The sequence below is a fragment of the Pipistrellus hanaki genome (assembly GCF_964339955.1).
Source record: "Pipistrellus hanaki genome assembly, chromosome: 3".
In the NCBI taxonomy this organism is placed as follows: Eukaryota; Metazoa; Chordata; class Mammalia; order Chiroptera; family Vespertilionidae; genus Pipistrellus; species Pipistrellus hanaki.
Genome location: NC_140505.1, coordinates 136,168,482 through 136,193,194, shown reverse-complemented (window position 1 = coordinate 136,193,194; position 24,713 = coordinate 136,168,482). Strand labels below are relative to the sequence as shown.

The 24,713-nt window shown below is 37.0% G+C and overlaps 1 protein-coding gene across 5 annotated transcripts in view; it reads right to left on the bottom strand.

Annotated features, from left to right (window-relative positions):
* The window catches only part of TAFA2 (TAFA chemokine like family member 2), a 430,981-nt gene that overhangs the window by 105,792 nt on the left and 300,476 nt on the right, over positions 1 to 24,713 (bottom strand). For all 5 annotated transcript variants that reach the window (XM_084877624.1, XM_084877621.1, XM_084877622.1 and 2 more), the window contains one exon: positions 23,754 to 23,860. In XM_084877624.1, the coding sequence (XP_084733750.1) occupies positions 23,754 to 23,859 (106 nt within the window). In that variant the 5' untranslated portion in view covers position 23,860. The remainder of the gene's footprint in view (positions 1 to 23,753; positions 23,861 to 24,713) is intronic.

The window sequence follows — 24,713 nt, the reverse complement described above, 5'->3', positions numbered from 1 at the left end:
TTCTTTACATCAAATCATATAATTTCTTTCTTTCATGGTTCTAGTCACTCAAAACTTAATTTTTGGAACACAACCTGTTTTTCAGTAATTTAAAATTTTTTCCTTCCTCTGTGACTATAATCCTCCATAATTGCTTTTGTTGTCTCAGCTGCTCTGCCTTGACTATTTTCTGCATTTCTAACGAAATGCTAATCTATTTCCTCTCTTTGCCTGAGGAAAGAAAATCAGTTCCACCTCAAACATGACTGTCTTCTTCTGACTATAAAACAATGCGTAAAAATGTGAGCAGGTATTAAGAATAAAATAAAAGTGACACACTCCCCAGGCTGAGCCCCTGTGAGCAGTAATGTGCTTTCCTCCAAGGCTTTGGCCTATGCAGATATAAATAACTATATTAATTTGAAAATTAGAATAATGTTCTACATAGTTTTGCTGTAATTAAAAAAAAAAACATCAAATTTTGAGCACTTCCTATATTCCTTAAAAAAGGAGACTTTTAACATTTAAAAAACAAATTATTTTTAATAACTAGGTATTTTACCTGGCACATCATATTATAATTAATTTCCTTATTTTCATACTGTTGAATGTTTAAGATATTTTTCATCTTTTACTACTACAAATAATGCTTTAATGAGTAACCCTATAGCTATTTTTAAACTGTCAAAAATCATTGAAAAATTATTCTTTTTAAAAAATATATTTTTATTGATTTCAGAGAGGAAAGGAGAGAGAGAGAGATAGGAACATTAATGATGAGAGAGAATCATTGATCAGCTGCCTCCTGCATGCCTCCTCCTAGTTCATAGGTCAACACTCAACCACTGACCCACACTAGCCAGACTGAATACTCTGAATAATTATTCTTAAACATATTGGTCTGAATTGCTCCTAAGATTTATAGAAGTGAAGTATTATTAAATGAAAGAGCACAAACATCCTATTTCTTCTGTAGTTCAACCTAAAAAAATAGGTGTTTAAAACTATTTTATGCCAGACACTATCATAGGCTCTAGCAATATACTAGTAGCTTTGGAATAGATGTAGCACCCACCCTTACAGGGCCTATAGTTCATTGGAGAGAGAGTACTTGTACAGTTGCACTTAGCATCTTCAGTATTGAAATAATGGTCAGTACTGCAAACATTCCCTTAACTCACTTCCACTTAGACAACTCTGGTTTATCTGCTTGATTCTAAGCGTTTAATTAATGGATTTCCCAACACCAATAGCAATATGTACTTGGATAATGGCTACTTGATCCTATTGGTTAAAGTATGTACTTACCAAAAATCAGTTCCCTGTGCCCCCAAACGTGTTTATATCAGTTGTACTTAATTACATAACTTAACTAACCATTATAAAAACTGATGCTGTTTGCATGTGAAAAGCTTTAATAAGGTTCGAGAAAGAAAAGTAACTAAAATATATATTTCTGAGGAGTTAGGTGTGAGTGGAAAAAAATGCATAAAACATTAGGAAAAATGAAATCTTGGAGGATTTTACGCAGATTATTCTGCAGGTGTCTTAGGTTCTTGAATCCCAACCTGGAAATGTAGATGATGCATGCAGGGATGATAAGGCCAAGCTCTATTCGGAGGGCCCACCTCCAAGAAAACTCCTTATTCCTTCCTAACAGTTGGGTGAATTAATGTATATCTTTGCCAGTGTTTAATTTTACAGTTTCCTCCTGAAAGCAGCTGTTGGACTAAGGGGTTTTCTAAAACACCGAGGGTCAATGACACTGGATGAGTAAACTATTTTGTAACAAAAGCAAAGCTCTTACAAAATAGTGCCAAATTGCTTCTTTCAAGTTATCCTAATTATATCCCACAAAACAAGTTCATGAATGTCTTTTGACCATAAATTAGCTTAGCACTTAGTATTCAGAATATTTGCTAATTACACATCTATGTCACTGTTATGCTTTTAGCAAATTAAGAGTGAAATGGAACCAATTTTCATGTGTGTATACTAGTATATTAATTGGGAATTTGTGTATTCCTTCCTTTGTGAATTTCCGACTAACCTATAAAAGTGCGGGGGTTTTTGCCTTTTTCATTTGTACTACTAAAAGGTGCTCAATGTATTTAAGGTATTACCTCTTTATCTGTCATAAACATTTTTGAAGTCTGTTTCTTGTATTTAAATTTTATGTGTGGTGTTTTATTAAGTAACCAAAGTTTTAAATTTTCATATACTCTAATTGATCATTCCATATCTTTCATCTCTAAACTTATCTATATCTTGTGAATGACATAACAACTAACAGATTTGATAGAAATTGCAATCAATATTCTATTTTCAGAGCCATTTTAATTTATTATTATTACTATTTCTTTGAGTTTGTAACAAAGTGTGTTTATGTCACACACTTTGTTATTTCCATATGTAATTCCTTCTCTATGACTGAGCATCTATCCTCATAAGGATAAAAATGAATGCTGTTTTTTATTCACATTATAACCCTCAAACCACTGGGGCTACTTTAATATTACATAATTTGCAAAGTACTTCTGATATATAATCATTTTAGCGATAGTATTCAAATATGAATGATAATCTGGCTGTTGTAGGTATGTATATAATTTTTAAATGTTTTTATTGATTTGAGAGAGAGAGAAAGGAGATGGAGAGAAAGAGAAACATCAATGTGAGAGATCAACATCAATCGGTTGTCTCCAGCCCATACCCTGACAGGGGACCAAACCCACAACCCAGGCGGGTATCCTGACCATGAATGGAACCAGTGACCTTTTGGTGCAGGGGATGATGCTCCACTGAGCCCACTCATCAGGGCACAGTATGTATTATTTGAAGTCACTAATATTCCTTTAAATAAAACTAATTTGAAATTGTTTAATATTTCCTCTCTAATATACCACTTATATGTCTGATTTGCTAGGAATTTTGTGACTGAGTCCAGGAATTCATTTCCACATTCAATAACTACTAATCAGATATGTACTCTTAGCAAGACTATGCTAATTGCTGAAAATAACATAGAACAAATAGACGTGGTTCCTGCACTCCTGAAGGTTGCATTCGAGTGGGAGAGAGATGACAAACAAATTATATCAATAAGAAAGTAATCATAATTTTAGTGTTATAAGGAAATGCAAAGTGCTACAAGAGCTTTTAATTAGGGTTCTTTGAAGCAATGATATCAGAGATGAGCTCAGAAGGATTGCAAATAATTAGCCACTGGAGTAGACAACATTTGAGTTGGCTAGTTGGTTCACAAAATTCAAAAATAACTCTTTGCTGCCTCATCTGTTTTAGGTGAGCCTAATCCACAGTCAGAGCTGATTAAACCAGGTATGGCATGGACATTTGACCCAATGTTAACCAATTCTGGTGACTAAACTTAAAAGAAGAAAACCTATGTGTCTCTGGTGGTAGTTACCATTGTAATGAACTAGTTACAAACAGCTAGAGAGGAGCAAAGGGAGGGCCAAATAGCACATAGGCATGTCACCTGTGCAGCTTTGCCAAGAAGCTGCAGTTTAACACTTGCCATTCTATTCCCCACAGATGCCTGGGGAAGGAATGATGCACAGTAAAGTCTGGTGAAATAGGGAGGTACTTTTCTGTCTGTCACACTTGGGAACAGGTCATTGGCCAGGGTAGGCATGGCCACAGCAAGCATGGGAATATTTGAGATACTTGATCCCCTAAACAAACAAGTTTGCTCTCTTGGAACTCTTGTTACGGGGGGCGCACTCCCCTAGTTCTCCTGCATTCGCCCATATGGCTCACAGCCATGTGAACCCCAAACAACGGACTAATGGACTGTAACTAGCCTGATGCTAAACCGACCCCAACTCCACCATGAGAAGGAAACTTTGGATGCTGGTTTTGCTTCTATCTCTACTGAATGTCTTCCAGAACTGGGTGAAGAGAAATGGGACTTTGGAAAACCAAGGATGTAAATCCATGCAAATAAAAATCACTTATCTTCCCATGCAAGTCTCAGAAAATTCTTTTCCTTGTGATAGCATGAGGACCCAACCCCAAGCACTCTGTGGGGAAAGATATAACTCATTTCCACTGATAACAGTAGAACTGTTGATTAAGGAGGGAGACTCGGTACATTGCTGTGCCTCTGTTCTCTGCATGTGAAGGAAGGATGTCATAGAGGAATAAAATGAAAGCATATCAGAGAGGTAGGGACATGAGAGGCAGAGACAGGAAGGTGATCCAGGCAACATTTAAGTTTCTTGTGTCAGTTGTTCCCAAGGCCTTATTTCTCCTGCCCTTCTTACTATTAAGTGCATAACATGCTTCCAATAAATCCTTCTCTTTTCAAATAATTTTTTAATATATTTTATTGATTTTGTACAGAGAGGAAGGGAGAAAGATAGAGAGTTAGAAACATCGATGAGAGAGAGTCATCGATCAGCTGCCTCTTGCACACCCCCTACTGGGGATATGCCCACAACCAAGGTACATGCCTTTGACCGGAATCGAACCCGGGTCCCTTCAGTCCCCAAGCCAACGCTCTATCCATTGAGCCAAACCGGTTTCGGCTGAATATAAATTTTTATAGTTTTTAATTCATATTAGCAGGTAAGTAAAGGGAGGAGGGCATATTCCAGACAGAAAAGACAACAGACCCCAAGGCTCAAAGCAGATACAAGACTGATAGGTTGAAGGAATCCTTCAAGCTGAAAAGGAAAACCATCTGAGATGAGCCTAGTCAGTAGGAAGACCTAGAATCCTGTGGGCCTTATGGGATTAGGGATATAGTCTATGGACAGTTTTCACAGTGTTCCAACTGAAGCAGAAAAAGAGGCAAACTAACAAAAAGGCAATTCAATCACTGAGAAATGTATTTATTCTTCCTAGGCATTTTTTAATACTTTCAGCTCTTGGAAACAGTTTTGAGCACCTACTATATGCCTAATGCTGCAGAAGTATAGCAGAGGGTTGGGGCACCAGGAAGAATGCAAGTGCTTGCTTCCCCTGAAAAATCATTTAAAGAATACATTTACCAATATTTTGAAGAAGTATAACATTTTTAAAGAATACGATGAATAATATTAGAGCAGTAATTCTCAACTGGGGAAAACCACAGGTCCCACCCCCAGGGATATGCGGCAATACATTTCTGATTGTCATATGGAGAGGAGGGGTGGGGGGTGCAGGGGAATAGCCAGGGATGGGGCTGATTTACCTAATGGGTTGAGGTGAGGGATGCTGCTAAAATCCTACAGTGCACAGGACAGACCCCCACAACAAAGCTTTATCCATCCCGGAATATCAACAATGTCAAGGTTGAGAAAACCTGCCTTAGAGGAAACCAGATATCAAGATTATTCGACATAAAGAGAAAGTATCAGAGTATGGACTTCCCTCAATTCCTGTCAGATGTTCAAACTTGCCTATGCCTCTGGGGCACTGAAGCAAGCCATCTTTTTTCCTCTAAGAACTTACAGACCGGAGAGGGGGCAGCCCAGGAGGTATGCATAGAGCCACACTGTCAGTACCAAGATAGCAATGAACATGTTGTCCTGTGGGGCAGTGCAGGGAATATCTAACCCAGTCCAGGAGGATCAAAGAACGCTCTCTCGGAAAGAGATAAAAGATGGGTCAGAATCAGTACCAGAAGAATGAGAAGGAATTAGTCAGGCAGAGTTGACACAGACATGGGGGAAAGACTTCAGGTAGAAGGAGACTCATAGGCAAAGATCTGGAGCTGTGTGAGCGTATGGGAATGTCCCTGGGTCAGGGTCTCAGGAAACATGAACCGGAGAGTGCAGGAAGAGGCAGTGCTAAGAGAGATAAGGCTGGTGGTTTAATCTTTGCTCTTCTCAAAGGGGCAGCAATTCTAACCCGAATTCAAGGCTGTAGCACTCAAATTCACAAAGTACAGAGCTGTGACGCGGCGTATTGTAAAGTGGGAAGCAGTGGCATTTTTAGGTTAATTCTGACTTAATATGCTTCAAAGCTATTTTTATATATATGCCTGAAGTGCCTCAGTGCTGTATTTCACCGCGCCTGCATATTTATGTCGAGAGTATGATAAATCAGTGATAATGTTATTTGGCATGTTTCACAGCCAGTCGGTTTGACATGAGGAAGCAACCTCGCATATTTTAAAACTTCTTAAATTTACTTTGGTTATAAGATTGTATATATTAAACATCTACCTTCATTGTTCCTTGACAAACCTTCCTTTAATTTTACATGCCTGTTAATTTGCAAACTACCCCCTTCAACCAGAGAGCAGACAAATAAGCTGCACAGATTCTAGAAATAGAAAGCTCGGTAAGAGGGACTGGTTGAGAGATGACAGAGCAAATGAGCCAGCCAAAAAAAATATCAAATGTAGAGTAAAATAATTTGATGCCAGTTGCCAGGGAATAGCCTGTATTTCTAAGGTAACACCCAATACAACTTGTTGTCTCAGTCTCTATTATATACTTTGAAAATTACTTAGACTTTTTTCTTTCCAGGTCTTTCACTCTTTTTAAATATTCAATATCTCCAGGTAAGCAAAAAATGTACTATTTTCATGACCAGCCTTCTAGCAAAGGAGAACAATGACCTGATTTCTTTTCTACAGGGTTTTAATACAATTACTCTTCTGAGACTCTCATACCCAGCAAGGCAGTGGGAAAGTGAGGATGGTGATAGACACATAGACACTTGAAAGGCCAAGAGCAGGAATCATAAGGGAAATGTAGAACTTAGTTAAGATCAAGGCAAGCATTCAGAAGCCAAAAATTATGCAGAAATCAAGGCTAATCAAGGTCAACTATCAGCAGGAAAGAGTCCAGGTCCCCATTATAAAAAAAGATCTTATACTGGCACAAAGCTTCTTCAATTTAATTCAACAAAGACTGAAAGAGTCCCTGATTTACATAGGGCACTATGCACATCTATCTTTCCAGCTGGAGCAAGGGTCAATACTCGCGAGAAGTCAGGCCACAGTCTACTTGTACCAATAGGTGGGTTCCAGGGTAAACGTGGCCCATGCACACTATATCTGTAATGAACAGTGTGAAACCATACTGAGAGCAGACCGGAGCAGACCAGATGCATTATATTATGTCAAAGGCTCTCTCCCACCTGGCTGGCATGGCTCAGTAGTTGAGCGTTGACCTATGAATCAGGACGTTGCAGTTGGATTCCCGGTCAGGGCACATGCCTGGGTTATAGGCTCAATCCCCAGTGTGGGGGTACAGGAGGCAGCTAATCAATGACTCTCTCATCATTGATATTTCTATCTCTCTATTTCTCTCCCTTCCTCTGAAATCAATATATATATATTCTCTCCTTCTATTTAAAATGTGAATGGTCAAAATGAAATTTCTTCCAAAAGAAACCTTTCAGAAGGACCTATCTCAAACTAAACTAGTATACTCTTAAGAATGAGGCTGATTCAAAGAGTGAGAATATAGAAAGTTTAAAAGCCACTGGTAGATAAATAGGGTATCCAGGTTGTACAGGAAAAATGATATAAAGAGGTGGACAGCCATATAAATCCCTAATCAATGAAGTCATGATTTGAGTTTCTTGCCCTCAATTCAAAGACTGGTCAGTGCTGAATAAAGCTTAAGCTTTAAGAAAAGTACCAAGGAATTTTAATATTTTAATGCCACAGTCTTCATAGGGAAGCGTAAAGAAGCCTTTCTTTCTTTTGCTCATGGTATATATAAAATAATTATATTTAGCATTATATCATGCATCTTCTTGGCCACCTATGTTAGTTCACTATGCACACAGGCACAAAAAAAAGAGGAAAACATAATATAGTCTAGTTTACTCAAAGAACTTCTCACTCTTGGGGAAACTTTATCTTTATTTGGGGGAGATTAAATGACTAATATCAAGTGCAACTAACTTCTTTCATTCTAAGAGCAAATGCTATTTTGGCACAGTGTATTCTTGACTTTTTTTTTTTAAAGTTGAACTCTGTTGTTCTTTAAAATATCAGGTACAAATCCTCTGAAATGTCTGACATTTTCATTTAAAAACAATGAATTGCATAAATCTGTATAAAGAATAAAAGGCAAAGTTAAGAAAGTGAGCTTATTCAAGTCAGTGTAATTTTTATCATGAGCCCTTTTAGAGGATTCTCATATCAAGGCCCAATGCACTCAATGAAGCATTTTCTAGAAATCAAACTAATGCATCCATTCTAAGTCCAGAAAATTCAATTTTTCCAATGCCTCAAAGCATGAGCAGCCCTTAATATTTTATGATATTTTAATTTCATCAAAAATGAAAACTACAAAACAGTAGCCACAAACTGAAAGAGTTGGGGAAAACCAAAGGGCTGTTCAACACTGAAGACATTCTTTGCCGTTAAAATGTCCCACCCAAGCCATATTTAACCTTAAGCCACAGTTACTTAGGCCAAAGGTGTCCTTAAACCAGCGGTCGCCAACCTTTTGGACTGGTTGGTGACCGCAGATTTAGGGAATTTCAGAATTTTTCACTTGATACTGAAATACACTAGTCTCGGGAATATTATAGAAGTGTGTGGCTGCAGCCAATGTATAACTTCAGAGCCAGTGTGTGGCCATATTCATGGAGAAGCAGAGCAAGTTCACAGGAGGAAGGAGGGCCAGACTGCAGAGGAGAGCTGAGGTTAGCCACCATGTAGACAGAGAGAGACTAGGGAATGGCTAGCTGCCTTTGTACCTTAGGCCTTGCAGGAGAATTGAGACAAGCTTCAGAACAAGTTCACCTCAGTAAAAGCACTTGAAAAAGAAGATGGCAACCTTGAATCATCATTTCAAAATCTTTTCTTTTTTATACTACAGATCTGAGACCACTGAGTCTTTGCTGAATTGCTTCACTTTGCTCTGTTCTTAAAACAAAGTTGGCACACTGTTTAGGAAGCAGCGGGACTCTAGATATTGGGGAAATTACATTTAGAGAAGCCAGAAAAGTGAAGCTGCCCAAACAACTGCAGGACACCCTTCAGAGCAAACCTGCTGCCCCCCCCTCCCCCCCCCCCCATGCACCAGGCCTCTATCCCATCTAATAAAATAGTAATATGCAGATTGACCATCACTCCAACACACAAGATGGCTGCCCCCATGTGGTCAAAGATCCTGCCCCCATGTGGACACAAGATGGCCACCACAAGATGGAGGGACCAGGCCTGTAGGTGAGGGTAGTTGGGGGTGATCAAACCTGCAGGGGAGGGAAGTTAGGGGTGACCAGGCCAGCAGAAGAGGGAAGTTGGGGGCAAACAGGGTGACAGGGGAGCAGTTAGACATCAATAAGGCTGGCAGGAGAGTGGTTAGGAGGTGATCAGGCTGGCAGACAGAAGTGGTTAGGGGCAATCAGGAGGAAGGCAGGCAGGCAAGCAGTTGGGGGCCAGCAGTCCTGGATTGTGAGAGGGGTGCCAGATTAGAGAGGGTGCAAGGTGGGCTGAGGGACACCCCCACCCCCGTGCATGACTTTCATGCACCAGGCCTCTAGTTAATATATAAAGACAGAACTTTCAAACAAGTTCAATTTGATGTTTAGAAAAATGAAGTAGGTGGACTTATGAAATAACAAGCTGAGGTAATATATAGGAAAAGCTGAAGATTAGTCAGGAGTGCTATAGAAGGGAGTTGTGCACTGATTAGTAATTAGAAGTATATGACCTCTAAGTATTTTTTCAATCCTGAAATTTTGGATTAATTGGTTACTTGGGGGATGGAAATGTTCAGTTTTAATAATAGTGGGAAAATGTTACAAGGTTGGCTTATAAGAGATAGTTCTAAAAGTGTTTAATAATGTATGCATAAATATAGTTATTAGAGCATGTGTTGCTTTAAAAGATGAGAGTGTTATAAACTTGTACTTTCTCATTATTTATTTATTAATTAATTTTTCCATGGATCAGCCAAATGAGACTCTATGAGAATTTCACTGCTTCTACATTTCAGCCAATAAAGAAATCAGCCTTAAGCTTAAGACTGACACTGAGCATGACAAGCATCTCCAGTTTGAAAAAGACTGTTATCTAAGTGGTTTTCTGAAAAATATTTCAAGGCATCTTTAGCAAGAATGAAATCTGGTCTAGTACAGTTTCAATGTTTCAGCATTCAGAACTGAATCATACATATGGTGCCATTTGTCAAAACATAAAAAAAAGGTTTATTTCATTGTTATAATAACACAAAAGGAGGACACATTTTCTACATATTTTCAAGTGTTTATTATTTTTTTGTGATATAGAAATTTATGTTACCAAGATAAGGCTTTTATTATTTGGGTTAAATGGATCCTTTTTACAGGAATTAGTTTTTAAAGCTCATTACACCCAAAGATTTCCATTATGATCTAATTTGAAATGAAAGTAAACAGAAATAATAATTTTGTTCTGCTAAAACAGAAGTCACTGTGCTTCAATAAAATATCACAAAACACAGTTATAGAGAGATAACAAATTGGCTAGAAAGCATGACTCATGAACAATTATCAGCCATGTGAGAATCCATTATTAGCTCACAGAAAATCATCTTTGTCTATTAGGGGTAACAATATTTTCTCATGCTGAGATGGTATATTATTGCCTGCTTTGAAAACACTCCACAAAACAACCTCAATCTGGCAGTATCACAAAACTCAGAAGTATACACAAGGTGTGTATTTATATGTTAATTATACAGACCGACTAAATTCCAATGAAAGTTACTGTCACACCAAGCTCAGGATCATCTAAAGAAATGAGTCTAAGTCATAAGGAATTAAACATGATGAGATGGGCTGCTTGACATGGTAGCTATGGGTTCCTGGGAACACAGGTAGCAGAGAACCAAGATATTTCAGGAAGAGAAGAAGGTCAAATGATGCACTGAAAAGTGTCTAAATAGTTGAGTTGATCATTTAAATTTCTGGGTCTGAGAGAGATCCAGTCCAGTCATGTCCACAGCAGTTGCAGTGTCTTTCCTGTGATATGGGCCATTCAGTGAGACTATTTATAATTTAGTTTGCATTATTCTCAATAGTTTTTACCTAGGTTACCTTGTTTACCCACTCAAAGACACTGTCTCTAGAAGAAAAAAAAAAAAAAAAAGGAAAAGCATTCATAAACTCCCAATATGCCCCAGGGCTTTGTCAACCCAAGATTCTGGCTCCCAATATCCTAAGCCCAAAACCTTGTAGGGACAGGACAAGTGACACAGAGACCTTGAACGTTGCTTCAGGAAACACTGTGACTTCACAATCAACCTCTGATTTATTAATGAGAACAGGATCTTATCACAAAATTTTTTGCTATGAGAATTTGGTATTAAGGCTTTGAGAGAAGCCAGAGTTGAGACATTAAAGAAAATACCTAGAGGAATGAGATAGGTCAGTACCCTTCTGGGGAAATCACCCGTTTTACAGTTGCTCAGTGTGTCCAGAGGCAAAAGCAATCATCTGACAACTCTAAAGTCAAAGGCCTTTTGCCAATAGCACTCAGAGAAATGACCCACAAGCAAGGTTCTATCAAAATACAAAACGTACAACATACTACATGGAAAGAGTCCAGGCTGTTCCAATTGATAGAATAGGTAAATGTTTGCCTAATCCCATTTTGCAAGACTGTAATTCCTTTATTAATACAATAGAAAGGTTGGGTTGAATTAACCACAGAAGTCATTACATAAAATAAGCTTTTGTTCCACTTTGCAAGGTAATACAGGAATGGGCAAAAGTAGGTTTAAAGTTATGAGTACACAAAACAGAGTTTATTCTTGTATTATTATTTATTCTCACATAATTTTCCATATGAACAACTATAAACCTACTATTTCCCATCCCAGCAAACAATTTATCTGGGGAGGTAGACATGTTCATCCTATGTGATTAGTGAAGTAGTCATTTTCTTTGGTAATTTAATATCCAGTTTTGTGTCCTGTTTATTTTATTTGGTTAACATCCAATATCATCACCAGATTTGAATTACTTAGTAAATGGCTTCCTATTGTAGAGACATCCAATACATTAGTGATAAAGAAATGGAACTCACAATATGAAAAAGTAAAAAACTATAGAAGTTTTAAAAGTATTTTCCATCTGCCTAATAATTTGTATTATTATAAAAATTATAGATCACTATGGTTTGGTGACTTGAAAGAAAGGTATTCACAGGACCAATACTAAAAGCTTGGTATGACTAGACAAAAACTTAAGTTCTTTTTTAAATAATAAAATAAATTGTAGGATATATGAAAGAACTTTTTCCTTCAAATACAGAGATTGGCAAAAGTAGGTATAGAGTTGTGCGTATGCAAAACACAGTTTAATTTGTATTATTATTTATTAACTATTGTGTTATTTTCCATACAAACTGTAAACCTACTTTTGCCCACCCCTGTACAAGTTCATGAATATGGGAAACTGCATTTGTAGGATAAAAAACAGAAAGACTAACTTGAATTAGTATTTAAGATACTTATCTGATCAGAGTGGTGAAAAGAAAAGGCAATTTGTAGTCAGGAGAATTTAGGATTCAAGCTGAATGCCCTTGGGTGAAACTATTACCTATTTTAGTTTCTTTATCTGTAAAGTAGAAATAACAGGTGCTCATTTTTCTACACTGGCTTGCTGTAGAGATTTTAAAAAAATGATACTTCACATGAAGTTTCTTTTGAAGAGTCATAAAATGTAAGTTATTTTAGTTTCTTCTGTATACAGAAATTTTAATTTTACTGATAATACTTTTATAAATATTGATAGTTTTAAAAGGTATTTCTTAGGAAATACAATTAAATTTTGACTCATTTAGGGAACAATTTATGATATAATACAAATAATAATCAGCCCCTTAATTATTTTCCCATACATGAAATTAATGTGCTTTTGCAAATGTGTACCTGTGGGAGTATTTTAAGGAAAGTGAGTGCTACCTGTTAGTCGAAAAGGAATCAAGCTCTTTTATAATGTATTTTCAAATTATAACTAGTTCACTGAGAAAATCAATCAACTGAACAAATTTTTTTCCTGATTTGAAACAAATTGCACAGGAGTTATAAAAAGAAATGGAATTCAAGTACAACCTCATTAAAAGAAGATTTATTAAATCATTAGGCTATTTGTATAATAATTATAGCCTATGTATTATTTTCTAACTTTGTAAATGTCTCAAAATATATATTATTTTCATAAAATCACCCTTAATGTTGTTCTTGTTTAACAAATATTGTTATGAAACACTTTAACAAATACTTCTCTAGAATGCTAGCACTGGAAGACACTGAGATCAAAGATAGGCAAAGCATCTTTTTCATATACATTTAGATGATATATTTCACATATAATGGGATTTTCCAAAGTAATTTATACATGTCAAATATCAAATACAATCAACTTTAAGAAATAATATCAAATTATCATTGCTTTCTTTCCATTCAAATATTCTTTTTCCTGGTAATTTATTTATGATTCATTTATTCAACAAATATGTGTTGAGCATTTATCATAAGCAAATACTACTTCAGCACCAAGAAACCATCAAAATACACTAGATCTTTTTGCTCTCAAGGAACTCATCAACTTAAAAATAAGGCCACATATGTAATACCTTAATCAATAAAGAAAATAAATAAAAAATGAAATCCCAAAGAATATAAAAACAAACAAACCACACACTTGTGTAATAAAAGTGAACACAATGAGTATGTAATTAAAGCTTACTTTTTCACACACAGATAAGGACAAAACATGTGCACATATGTATAATACTAACAGTAGAAGAAATAATAGAGACAAGTCCATCTTGAATGTTGAAAAGATAAAGTTACTAGAAAGTGCAAAAATATGTGTCAGCCTGAGAGGGTCGGTGGAAGTAGGAGATGGCATGTTATAAATGAGCAAAGGACTTGCATGGAAGAGAAAGTGTGGGTGGTTGAACAGCAGCTCAGAGAAACAGGAGAAAATCTGTGTGGGAAGTTAGAAGGAAAGGATAACTGCAAGCTATGATCACAAAATAACTTGCTTGATGAAATGCCCCTGGGAGATGAACTGAGCCGTTAGTTTTTCTAGAGTAACAGCTTGAATTGTGAAATTGCAGAACGTTCACTGCTTTAACAGTTGTTAAAATCTCTTCATATTTTTACAGAAAAAAGTTAAATACCTCCGTGAAAAAAAAACGTGACTATCATTCTCAGAGCTGTCTTTGACCAGGCTGTTATTTTAGATTGTAACTAAAGTTCTCATTTAATCACAAATCAAGTTTCACTTTTAACCGAAATAATATTCAAATTACATAATACAAGACAACAGTTCTAATCAAGTCAACCTTATATTAACAATACATTTAAGATCATTTTTTCTTCACAGTTTTCTTACTTGAATTGTTTTGGGGTTGTGATATTATTTATCAGAGTACAGAGTTCTCAAAATCTTAAGAACTCTTTTTTATAAACAAAAATGCTATATCACCTTGGTAGAAATATTAGAACAATTTTCATTCATCTTTCAAAGGTATTTTTGAACTTGAACCTAATAATTTAGAAAAATGCTGCTAGAAGTGAAGGTCAAAAGAAAAATTGAGCCCCAAATCATAATAATTTGAAGAAAGTATGTTAAGAATTATGGGAGGTCAAGTCACAACAATATTTACCAGACATTAATAATAACAGAAAAATTGCTTGTCCATCTGATATACCAAATATGCAATGAGAGTACCTGTGAAGACACTCCAGGATTTTATTACACATTAGCCCAAAATTGCCATTTTTCAAGATTGACTTTGTTGTTCTTTATCTGAAATTTCATACTTCTAAAAGGGGCCCAATCTGTGCTCTATGTTGTTTTGTTGTTGTTTTTTTTTTCAAAATATGGATTGATAGTGCTTTTAGTAGTATTTTGTCATGTGAACTCATTAAAATTAGATTATTGATCTAGTGGATTATATTAATTCCTCTAAGTCCTTAAGGTCTGTTATCTTGCTATGTTATTAGGGACTTTTCTAACTGATGATTAATGGTAGGAAAAGAATGGTATTACCAAAACACTGGTACTATGGAGTAACAAAAGTCATCTATGATTCATACATCTTCCACAAGAGTGATATCATCCCCTAAAGGGATGAAAATTGGTTAATGGGAAATGAAAAAAAAAAAAATCTCATTCTCTTTATCTATAAATCCCAGAAACATAAGCACATTAAGAAATATACAGTAGTCAAAACCGGTTTGGCTCAGTGGATGGAGCATCTGCCTGGGGACTGAAAAGTCCCAGGTTCGATTCAGGCCAAGGGCATGTGCATTGGTTGTGGGCACATTCCTGGGAGGGGGTGTGCAGGAGGCAGCTGGTCGACGTTTCTCTCTCATTGATGTTTCTAGCTCTCTATCCCTCTCCCTTCCTCTTTGTAAAAAAATATCAATAAAATATATGTTTTTAAAAAGAGATATACAGTATATTTGTGGTATTGAAATTTCAAGAGAAAGGAGATCAACTAGGAAAAAATATCTAAAAAGCTCCCTAGAGAATAAAAATGAAAAAAAAAAATGGTTGAGAAAAACAGCTCTGAGTAAACAAGTATTAGCAAATTCTACTCTAAGTTAAATAAATCCAATTCTTTTATTTCCTTTAATTTTTGCTAGGTGATGAGGATCAGTCATAAGAGTGTATATATATATATATATATATATATATATATATATATATGCCCAGCAATGCTTGTGGCAATATGACCAGATGACCAGAACAACTTGTTGCTATGACGTGCACTGTCCACCAGGGGGAAGATGCTCAATGCAGAAGCTTCCCCCTGGTAATCAGTGCACTCCCACAGCAAGAACACTGCTCAGCAAGAAGCAGGGTTCATAGCTGGTGAGTGCAGTGGCAGTGGCAGCAGCCTCTCCAACCTCCGTGGCAGTGCTAAGGAGCAGCAAGCCAAGCAGTAAGGAGTAAGCAAGTGGGCGGTAAAGAGTGAGGGGTCCCGGATTGCGAGAGGGATGTCCGGACATCCCCCGAGGGGGAACATAGTGCAAGAGAAATGTACCCTGGGGAAATTTTGCACATGTGAATGAAAATACATGTAAAATAATATCCACAGCAGCTTTGTCAATTAACAACCAACAGCTGGAAAGACCCAAATTCATCAACAACAAAAGATAAATACATAACAGTATATTCCTACAATACAATCCTATATGACAACACGGGTGAATCTCAGGAGAAAATGTCAATGGTAAAAGGCAAATCACACTGAAAAGAATGCCCATAATAAGATTCCATTTTTACAAAATAAAAAAGACAAAATAATATCTAGTATTTAGGCATAGCAAGACAGGGAAGAAGTACCTCTGTGGGAGGAAAGGTTGTAATCATCTGAGACTCATAAAGAGCTTGAGGGGCTGACAGTATTCTATTTCTTATCCTGGTTGATAGTTGCACAGTTGTTTGCCTTATAAATATCCTTTTGAGTATACATATGGGTTTCATGCACTATCCTGTAAGCATGAGATATCCTATATAATAAAAGCCTAATATGCAAAGTGTCTGACTGTTTGACCATTCGACCAGTCACTATGACGCACACTGAACACCAGGGGGCAGGTGCTCCAACTGGGAGATTAGCTTGCTGCTGGGGTCCTGCTGATAGAGACTGGGCAAGATGGGCCGTACCACCCTACAGACCTCTCGCAGTCCTTCCCCATCCCCAATTGTGCACAGGTAGAGTTCTTCAGCCTGGCCTGTGCCCCCTTGCAATCTGGGAACCCCTCAGGGGATGTCAGAGAGCTGGTTTCAGCCCAATCCCTGCAGGCCAGGTCAAGGGACCCCACTGGTACAGGAGTCTTATTTTAAGACTGGGCCTTTAGTCTTAAAATAAAAAGAAGAAAAATTAAGATATGGAAGAATAAAAGAAATTTGACCTGCATAATTTAAAGCCGAATCACCAGCTCAGAGCAGCACACTCTCTCACATGCCTAGTCTATCTCCATAAATGTATGAATAATTAAATAAGCACATGAACACCAAGATCCCTAATATGTTTAATATGCTCATAAATTAGATCTCCAGATGCCATCTGATAATTTTTATGTGGAAAAATTATGGTTGACTTGATTTCTCTTCTTGACATTTCTCTTTCTTAACAAAATTCTCAAATAAATATGTATTACTTTGAAAATTTAATAAACTATGTCATAAGATATTTTGTCAAAAGTCCAAGATTGAGTCAATTTATGTTATGGCCATTTTTTCTTTCTCTCGGGCCATTAATATGATTGTTTTCATAAACAAGATGCTTAAAACAATATAAATTATAAGCCAAAGTTCTTAAATTGTAATACACATAATAATCAGCTATAAACCAGCCCAAGAGAACCCTAGTAATACCATAGCTAAATTGGATCAAACAATTTTTTTTAAATATATTTTATTGATATTTTACAGAGAAGAAGGGAGAGAGAGAGAGAGCTAGAAACGTCGATGAGAGAGAAACATGGACCAGCTGCCTCTTGCACACCCCCTACCGGGGATGTGCCCGCAACCAAGGTACATGCCCTTGACCGGAATCGAACCTGGGACCCCTCAGTCCGCAGACCGACGCTCTACCACTGAGCCAAACCAGTTTCGGCTGGATCAAACAATTTTAACTGTAAGAGAACAAGCATTTTGAATATGGCCACAGAGGATCTGCCCAGCCCCCTCTCCCTGCAAATCGTGTGCCACAATCCTTGCTGTTTACCCTCCAGACAGTGACTGCTCTTAGCTCCAGAGCATTCTGACTACTTAAATTCCACTCCTCATTCAGATCTCAGTTCAAAGGTCCCTTCTCTAGAAGAGATTTTCCTGATTCCTCCACATTAGGGGTGTCGAACTCAGAGAAGGGGCCAAAATCTAAAATCCAGCCTAAATCGCGGGCCGAATGGTTTACTGAACAGTCATAAACTGACAATGTCATAAACTGACAGCGGAGTGCAGTGATGACAGCGCGGTGCGGGCCACATTGCAAGGCCTGGCGGGCTGGATTTGGCCCGCGGGCCTTGTGTTTGACACATGTGCTCCACATCTATTTTACAATTTATATATTCTTATCCTGAAATGTTATCTTTACAGCACTTTATTGAGCAAATATTTATTTGTCTGACGATCACATTAATGTTTTTCCTTCCCAATTATACTGTAAGCTCCACAGGGCATGGATTGTGTTGCTTTTGGTCACTTTAATATCTCCAGAACTGGACCTAACATCCAACACTTAACAGACAATACATATTTTGGTTACTGGGTAGTTGGTTGGATAAATGAGTAAATTACCAAGTGAACCAAAAAACAAATGAAAAGCAACCAAAAAAAAAAATTTTTAAATGGCTGCTCTATCATTAGCCTTTGAACTAAAAATCATTTCTATTTTAAATTTAGTTTTTCTTTGAAAAAAATTTCAATTTAATCAAAATGTCTAACTCAGATTAGTATTAACCTTATATGACAAGGGTAACATATTCGATTTCAGCTAATCGAAGAACTTTTATTCTTTTTCTCTTTGTATATAATTTTCACCTGTTTATAATAGGTCTTTCACAATAAATACAGATTCTTTTCCAACCCAAATATCCAATGATGGCTAATGGGTAGAGGAAGAAAAGGGCAAGAAAACAGATCAACCTTCTAAGATTAATGACTATATTTTCTGTTGAGAACTTGGAGTCCTAAACTCAAAGGTTTTCTCTCTGATCCACAGAATCTGAAGCTGTATCTAATGTAATTGCTTCCAAGGGAGGGAATACTGCTTATACTTTCTGACTGGCTGTCACACTCCTCTGAGTTAATCACTGACCCCATAAAACGCCCGGCTCAAAACAATTTTGATAATTCAGGACTGAATCTCTGTGGTGGTTTGAGCAGTAAACTATCATAATTCATCTGTGTGAGGAATATTTTAGTCCCCAAAGCTCAGAGGATTTTATTAAGCAGGTGACATTTTCTGATTTTTAGATTTCTCATTTTTCAAATCCAAATACTCTAGATTTCTACCAGTGTTTCTATATCATGTTTAAAAATCAGAATAACACAATACTACTGCATTGGGTTGCTTTTGAGAGCATAAAGCTATTACACCGGTGTTTTGATGAGCTATCTATTCTATTTTTTTATTCTCCTATATTAACCTGTTTTGTAATGACCTAATGTCTTACTCTCTTTCTGGCATGCTCTGTTCTATTCACACCACTCTTCTTACCATTTCTCCTTGTCTGCAAGGATGCTTCTACTTGAAAGCATTCATACTTATTGCTGCTGGGCCTGAAATATCCTTCCCCCAAATATATTCATATCTGTATCTATTGAAAACTTTAGGTCTTACTATAAGATTTTATTGAAAATTATAATTCCTCTTGAATACTTCCTATACCTCTTTATTTCCTTATTTTTTTCCATAGCATTTTCACAGAAAACTTTTATTTTTGTTTTCATTAATCAAAATGTCTAACTTCCCACCTTTTAGACAAAAACTCCATGAAGACAAAGATTTTGCTTCCTTTATGTTCTGCTATACTCTAAGCCCTTATTGTAGGTACTCAAAAATTATTAAATAAAACAAATATTTCATCAGAATTATCCAATCTAAAATATTCCTTATGAAAACTACAAATAAAACCTGTGAGTCTAGAAGTACTGCTTCTCAGAAAGAAGATGCTTTTACCGGAGACAAGAGTAAGAGTCCTGCTGCACACAAAGCTACAGCTGCTACTACTCAGCCCCACAGACAGTGAAAAAGAAAGGAGTTAGATACTGTTGGGGTAAGGACCATGATGATCATGATGTAGAGGGTATCTCCTGTATACTGGGATGGGTAAGACTATGTTAGGCTCTCAGATGATCCATTGGGCATTTCTTGACATCACTGTGACTAAATCTATATATATAAAAGCCTAAGTGACCAGCCAACCAGCCAACCAGCCTACTGGCAAACTAGTCAGTAGCTATGGAGTGCACTGACCACCAGGAGGAAGACACTCAAAGCAGGAGCTGCAAAGCTGTGGTCCCTTGGCAGCAGTGGTTCTCAGGTAACACACCTGGAACCAGAGAGGAGGGAGCCGGATTCTGGGGTACATCACCTGAGAACCACCCTCTCACAATCCAGGACCCCTCGGGGGATGTTGGAGAGCTGGTTTGGGCCTGATCCCCACAGGCCAGGCCCATGGACCCCACCAGTGCATAAATCCATGTGTGGGCCTCTAGTACGATTACAAATGTGTTTGTACAATAACCACAGCTTAAGAGTGTAATAATTCAGGGTTCAGAACCCTCAGGTATGTGATCTGATAAAACATGAGGCAAGCCTCTTTAATGAGCAGAAGTGCTAGCTGGAGAAGAGGGGAACCTAAAATGTCTAGGGGCGTGAGCAGACAATGAGCATTGGTAGTGGCCCTGGTACAAAGTACATTAGTGGGGGCCCCACTTTTGCTCAAGTTCAGTTTCTTGGAAATTTTAACCAACCAGAATCTTTTATAAGCTTTGCCAGGATGGAGTGAACTTAGAAAACAAACAAACATGTTTTTATTTATTTTAGAGAGAGAGGAAGGAAACGGGAGAGAGAAACATTGATGCAAAATCATTGGTTGGCTGCCTCCTTCATGACCCCTACTGGGGATTGAACCAGAAACCCGGGCAAGTGCCCTGATGGGAATCAAATAGGCAACTTTTCAGGGCAGGAAGGACGCTCAATCAACTAAGTAACACTGGCCAGGGCTGGATGGAGTAAACTTAACTGAGAAGCAAGCAGATCTGAAGGGGTACAAGGAGGAGACTGCACAGGACTATAGGCTGGTTCATTACCAGCTGAGACTCTATTTTGCTTAATTTCTATCAACTGTGCACCTGTCTTCCATTTGCTGTAAATGTTAGATTACTATTCAAAGCCCCTCCCTTCTTTGGAGGCTCACCCTCTGCCTCTTCCCCAAGAAAGCCCCTCCATACCATGGATAATAGATCCATAGCCAATGGACACAAGGATAGAAGAGGCTGTCCATCTCACCTCAAGGACAGACCAATTCTGTGGAGCAAATCATGTTTCAGAGCCTCCCAGGACCTGACCAGGCTGTTCTCCAGCTGAGACTCTATTTTGCTTAATTTTTATCTCCTGCTCTGTCTTGCTGCTCTCCCGGGAGCACTCTTTCAATGAATAATATAAACAAGAATTTCTGCTTCTAGGGACCCTCACCTAAGGCACTTGGTATATGCAAACCATCTCTGGAAGAATGTATCCTAAGCAGGGGCCTTTAAAATTCTCATCAATACGATTACAATGAACATAAGCTCACAACATTTTTAAAAATCACAAATCCTAAAATAAATAAAGTATCATGAATGAGATTCACCAGAAAGAAAATACAAAAACTTCATAAAATCGTGCTCCTCAGAATGTGCTTGAGACAGAGCCTTGTGCACATGCACCAGGAGTACAAGATTGTTCATAGAAATATCGGTCAAAATGGCAAGAAAATAGAACACGGAATGCTTATATATTGGAAAATAAATACATAAATTGTGGTGACTTCATACAATAAAATATGGTTCAACATTAAAAAAAATAATAAACTATAGCTACATGCCATCAACTGTAATAAATGCCGCAAATATATTGTCTGGCAAAATAGAAAATTACAGAAAAATACAATATAATGCTATTACATAAATTCAATAACAACCAAAAATTAAGCAACATGCCATTTGGAGATATATAAGTACATGGTGAAATCAAAAACAAAGGAATTGTAATCGCAAAATTTAAAACAGTGATTATCTTGGGGAAGAGGCAAAGGAATGAAATCCGAGTGGCAGACACAGCCAGCTTCAAGAGTATTAGAAATGTTACATTTCTCAATTGGGTGGTGAGCACACTGGTGTTAGTTTTATGAACATTCCTGAAGTGCACATACACATTTCACTTCTTATTTAAAATGTAAAATACATTATACTAACGGGGCATTTTGTGTGGAAAATATAAAAGAAAGGAAGGAAGGAAGAGGGAAATGAGGAAAAAGGAAAATACAGAGAAATCTGTTCTCAAACCTTCATCCAAAACATCAGTGATAAGGTGAGAATGAAACACCAAAAGGGCACAAAATTCTATAATGTACTGGGTTTGGCACTTTAAGTAGGTTTTCTGAGATGTGTAATCTCTTATGTCCAAGAAGTATTTTCTTGGCAAAAAGTAAGGGGAAACCTTAGTTTCAGAGTTATCATAGGCCATAACACAACTTAAAAATTATCAAAAGTAGCCTTAAAAAAGTGCGTGTATTAGTCACTGCAGGGTAGTCCTCATGCGTGATTCTCTTAGAGACCCTATCACTTGGCTTTGCAGATGCAAAGCATCTTTCTCACAAACCCTTGCTTCACCAGGCTGATGCCACAGTTCCCGTGAGTCTCCCCATCTTCAATCACCTATTTTTTTTATAAGCTGGGAAGGGAAGTACATATATATCTCCAAATAGCATGTTGCTTAATTTTTGGTTGTTATTGAATTTACAAAATAGAATTATAGTCCTGCAGATAGTAAGGATGACATGTTTTCTCTAGATAAGACCAAGACAGGGGGGCTGGCCCCAATGGTTTTCAACTCTTTTTAAAGGTGAGTACTTAACGCTATTTTGTCCTTAAGTTTGGTTCAATGTTGCCATTTTTGAGGCACAGGGAATAATGTTCTAGGACGCTCAACATCTTTTATTAATATCAATTATTAAAGAGAATTTAAAGTGTGATATGTGAATCAGTGTGTAGTATTAAAGAAAACTCTAAAATATATATAATAAACACACACAGTGGCACAAAAACAGGGTTATGAAATATGAAAGACCTCCTCATGAAATTCATATTTAGAAAGATGGCTCTAGTTTTAAACACACACAGGGAGAAAAGATTTTGTCTGATAAACATCACTCCTTCATGCCACATCTTTCCTTTCCCTGCTGTGAATGTTCCATGTAATGCTAATTAAATGCACACGTGTAACTAATTTAAGTGTTACAGAATTCAAGGTGGTCTTAACTCCCCTTTCACCCCAAAACAAAATCAGAAAGTAAGTTGCTAGCCTCTAGAATTTACAGAGGCTAAATTAAGATAATTAAACTGTAAAATCATATTTCAGAGAAAAATCTAAATTGACTTCTCAGATTATAAATACATGATTATGTAGGGACAGCTCAGAAATAGCCCCATTTTCATTCATTTGGAAAGAGGTAGTTACTCATTATATCAAGTCTTAAGCCCAGGAAAGAGAACAGACAGGATGTAATTTTGAGCTGTCAAGCTTAAAACATGTATGAAACAAATATTCTCACTCTGTTCTATAGCAGAATCAGGCAGCTAAGTTTCAGACTAGATGGAGAGTCCAAATGGTGGTGATGAAGGTACCCTGGCACGAAGAAGTGTGACTCACAAAATGCACTGATGGAAAATTTTCATATATGCAAATTGTTAAGACACATATCATTAAAGATGCTTTCATGATGAGGATGACTATAACCTGAAGCTCATCTTTATTACGTGTCAACCTGACATTCCATCATCACTCTCTTTAAGTTGTAAATGATGTGAAAGTCTGAGTCACAATTCCATCCTCTTTGAACACAATTTGCAGAAATGGCAACTATCCCAGAAGCATTTAAATGGTCATGCTCCCCCTATCAAAGCCATAATAAGGATAGCTATCTCTGCAGGTTTTTTTACTTACAGAGAATTGCCAGGGGGGCCCATATCCAGTAAAATTAATATCCCAGTGAAGATGGAACATAACGGTCAGTGTTGAAGGAAGCCATCTGCTACAGGCAGCTGAGAAAGAAAGCAGAAGAGCTTACCTTTATGATGGTTTGCGCTGGATATGACTTTCCCCCACAAGGTTACAATAAATATTATTATTAGCAGTTTTCCTTTTGTTGCTTTCTGTAAGTATCCCTTACTCATCCTGCAAATAGAAAATAATAATAAAAATCTTAAGTATATGAAGCCATTGCTTTTTTCATTATAATTATGCCACGTTTAAAGCTTTCCATGACACCTTAACTCATTTAACTCCTGAAAATTACACAAAATTGCATTTATTATATTTAAAATGCTTTCCACTGTATTGAAACTATGAAGAGGGAAAAAAGTTTTCTAAGCAACCTTCATTTGAGATAAGAGAGATTCTGCCTAAGTCTGTCTTCATTCAATTAACAATAGCCTAAATCAGTGAGAAATAGTACCATTTTCCTCTCCATACGCATACCTTATTCACAAAATCAAAGGCACAGTTATTTGGATAATCTCCAAATAGTGACTTATTTTACTTTTTTCTAAATATTCCTCCTTCAGTGCCACGTCAAATGGTCAGGGTAAGCAGTTTAGATAAAATGAGCCAGATGAATTTCTGCACAGAATAAAGTCACTTCAAATCTATTATTCCTAATGTGCTTTTAAAAAAAACAAAGTCACCAGTACAACAGTTTTGTCATTATACATCACTACTGCTGGAGATACGTAGATATTTTAATATTGTTGAACTCCTATACTTATCAGAAGTAGGGGGGAAATGGAAAAGCAGATAGAAAAAAGTACCAATTTAACATTTTCAAGATGAGCACACAAAACTAAGGAAAGCAAAGAAATGTTATAAAATCATAGCTGCTTACAATAAACGTTCAGCACCTACTTTCTCTAGCACTTTATAGAATATTATTTCAACTGCTCTTCAGAACAAATTTGAGATGTTGGTATAACTATCCCCACTTTATAAATGACAAAATTTAGAAATTGGCCTCAGATAATGTTTAATAATA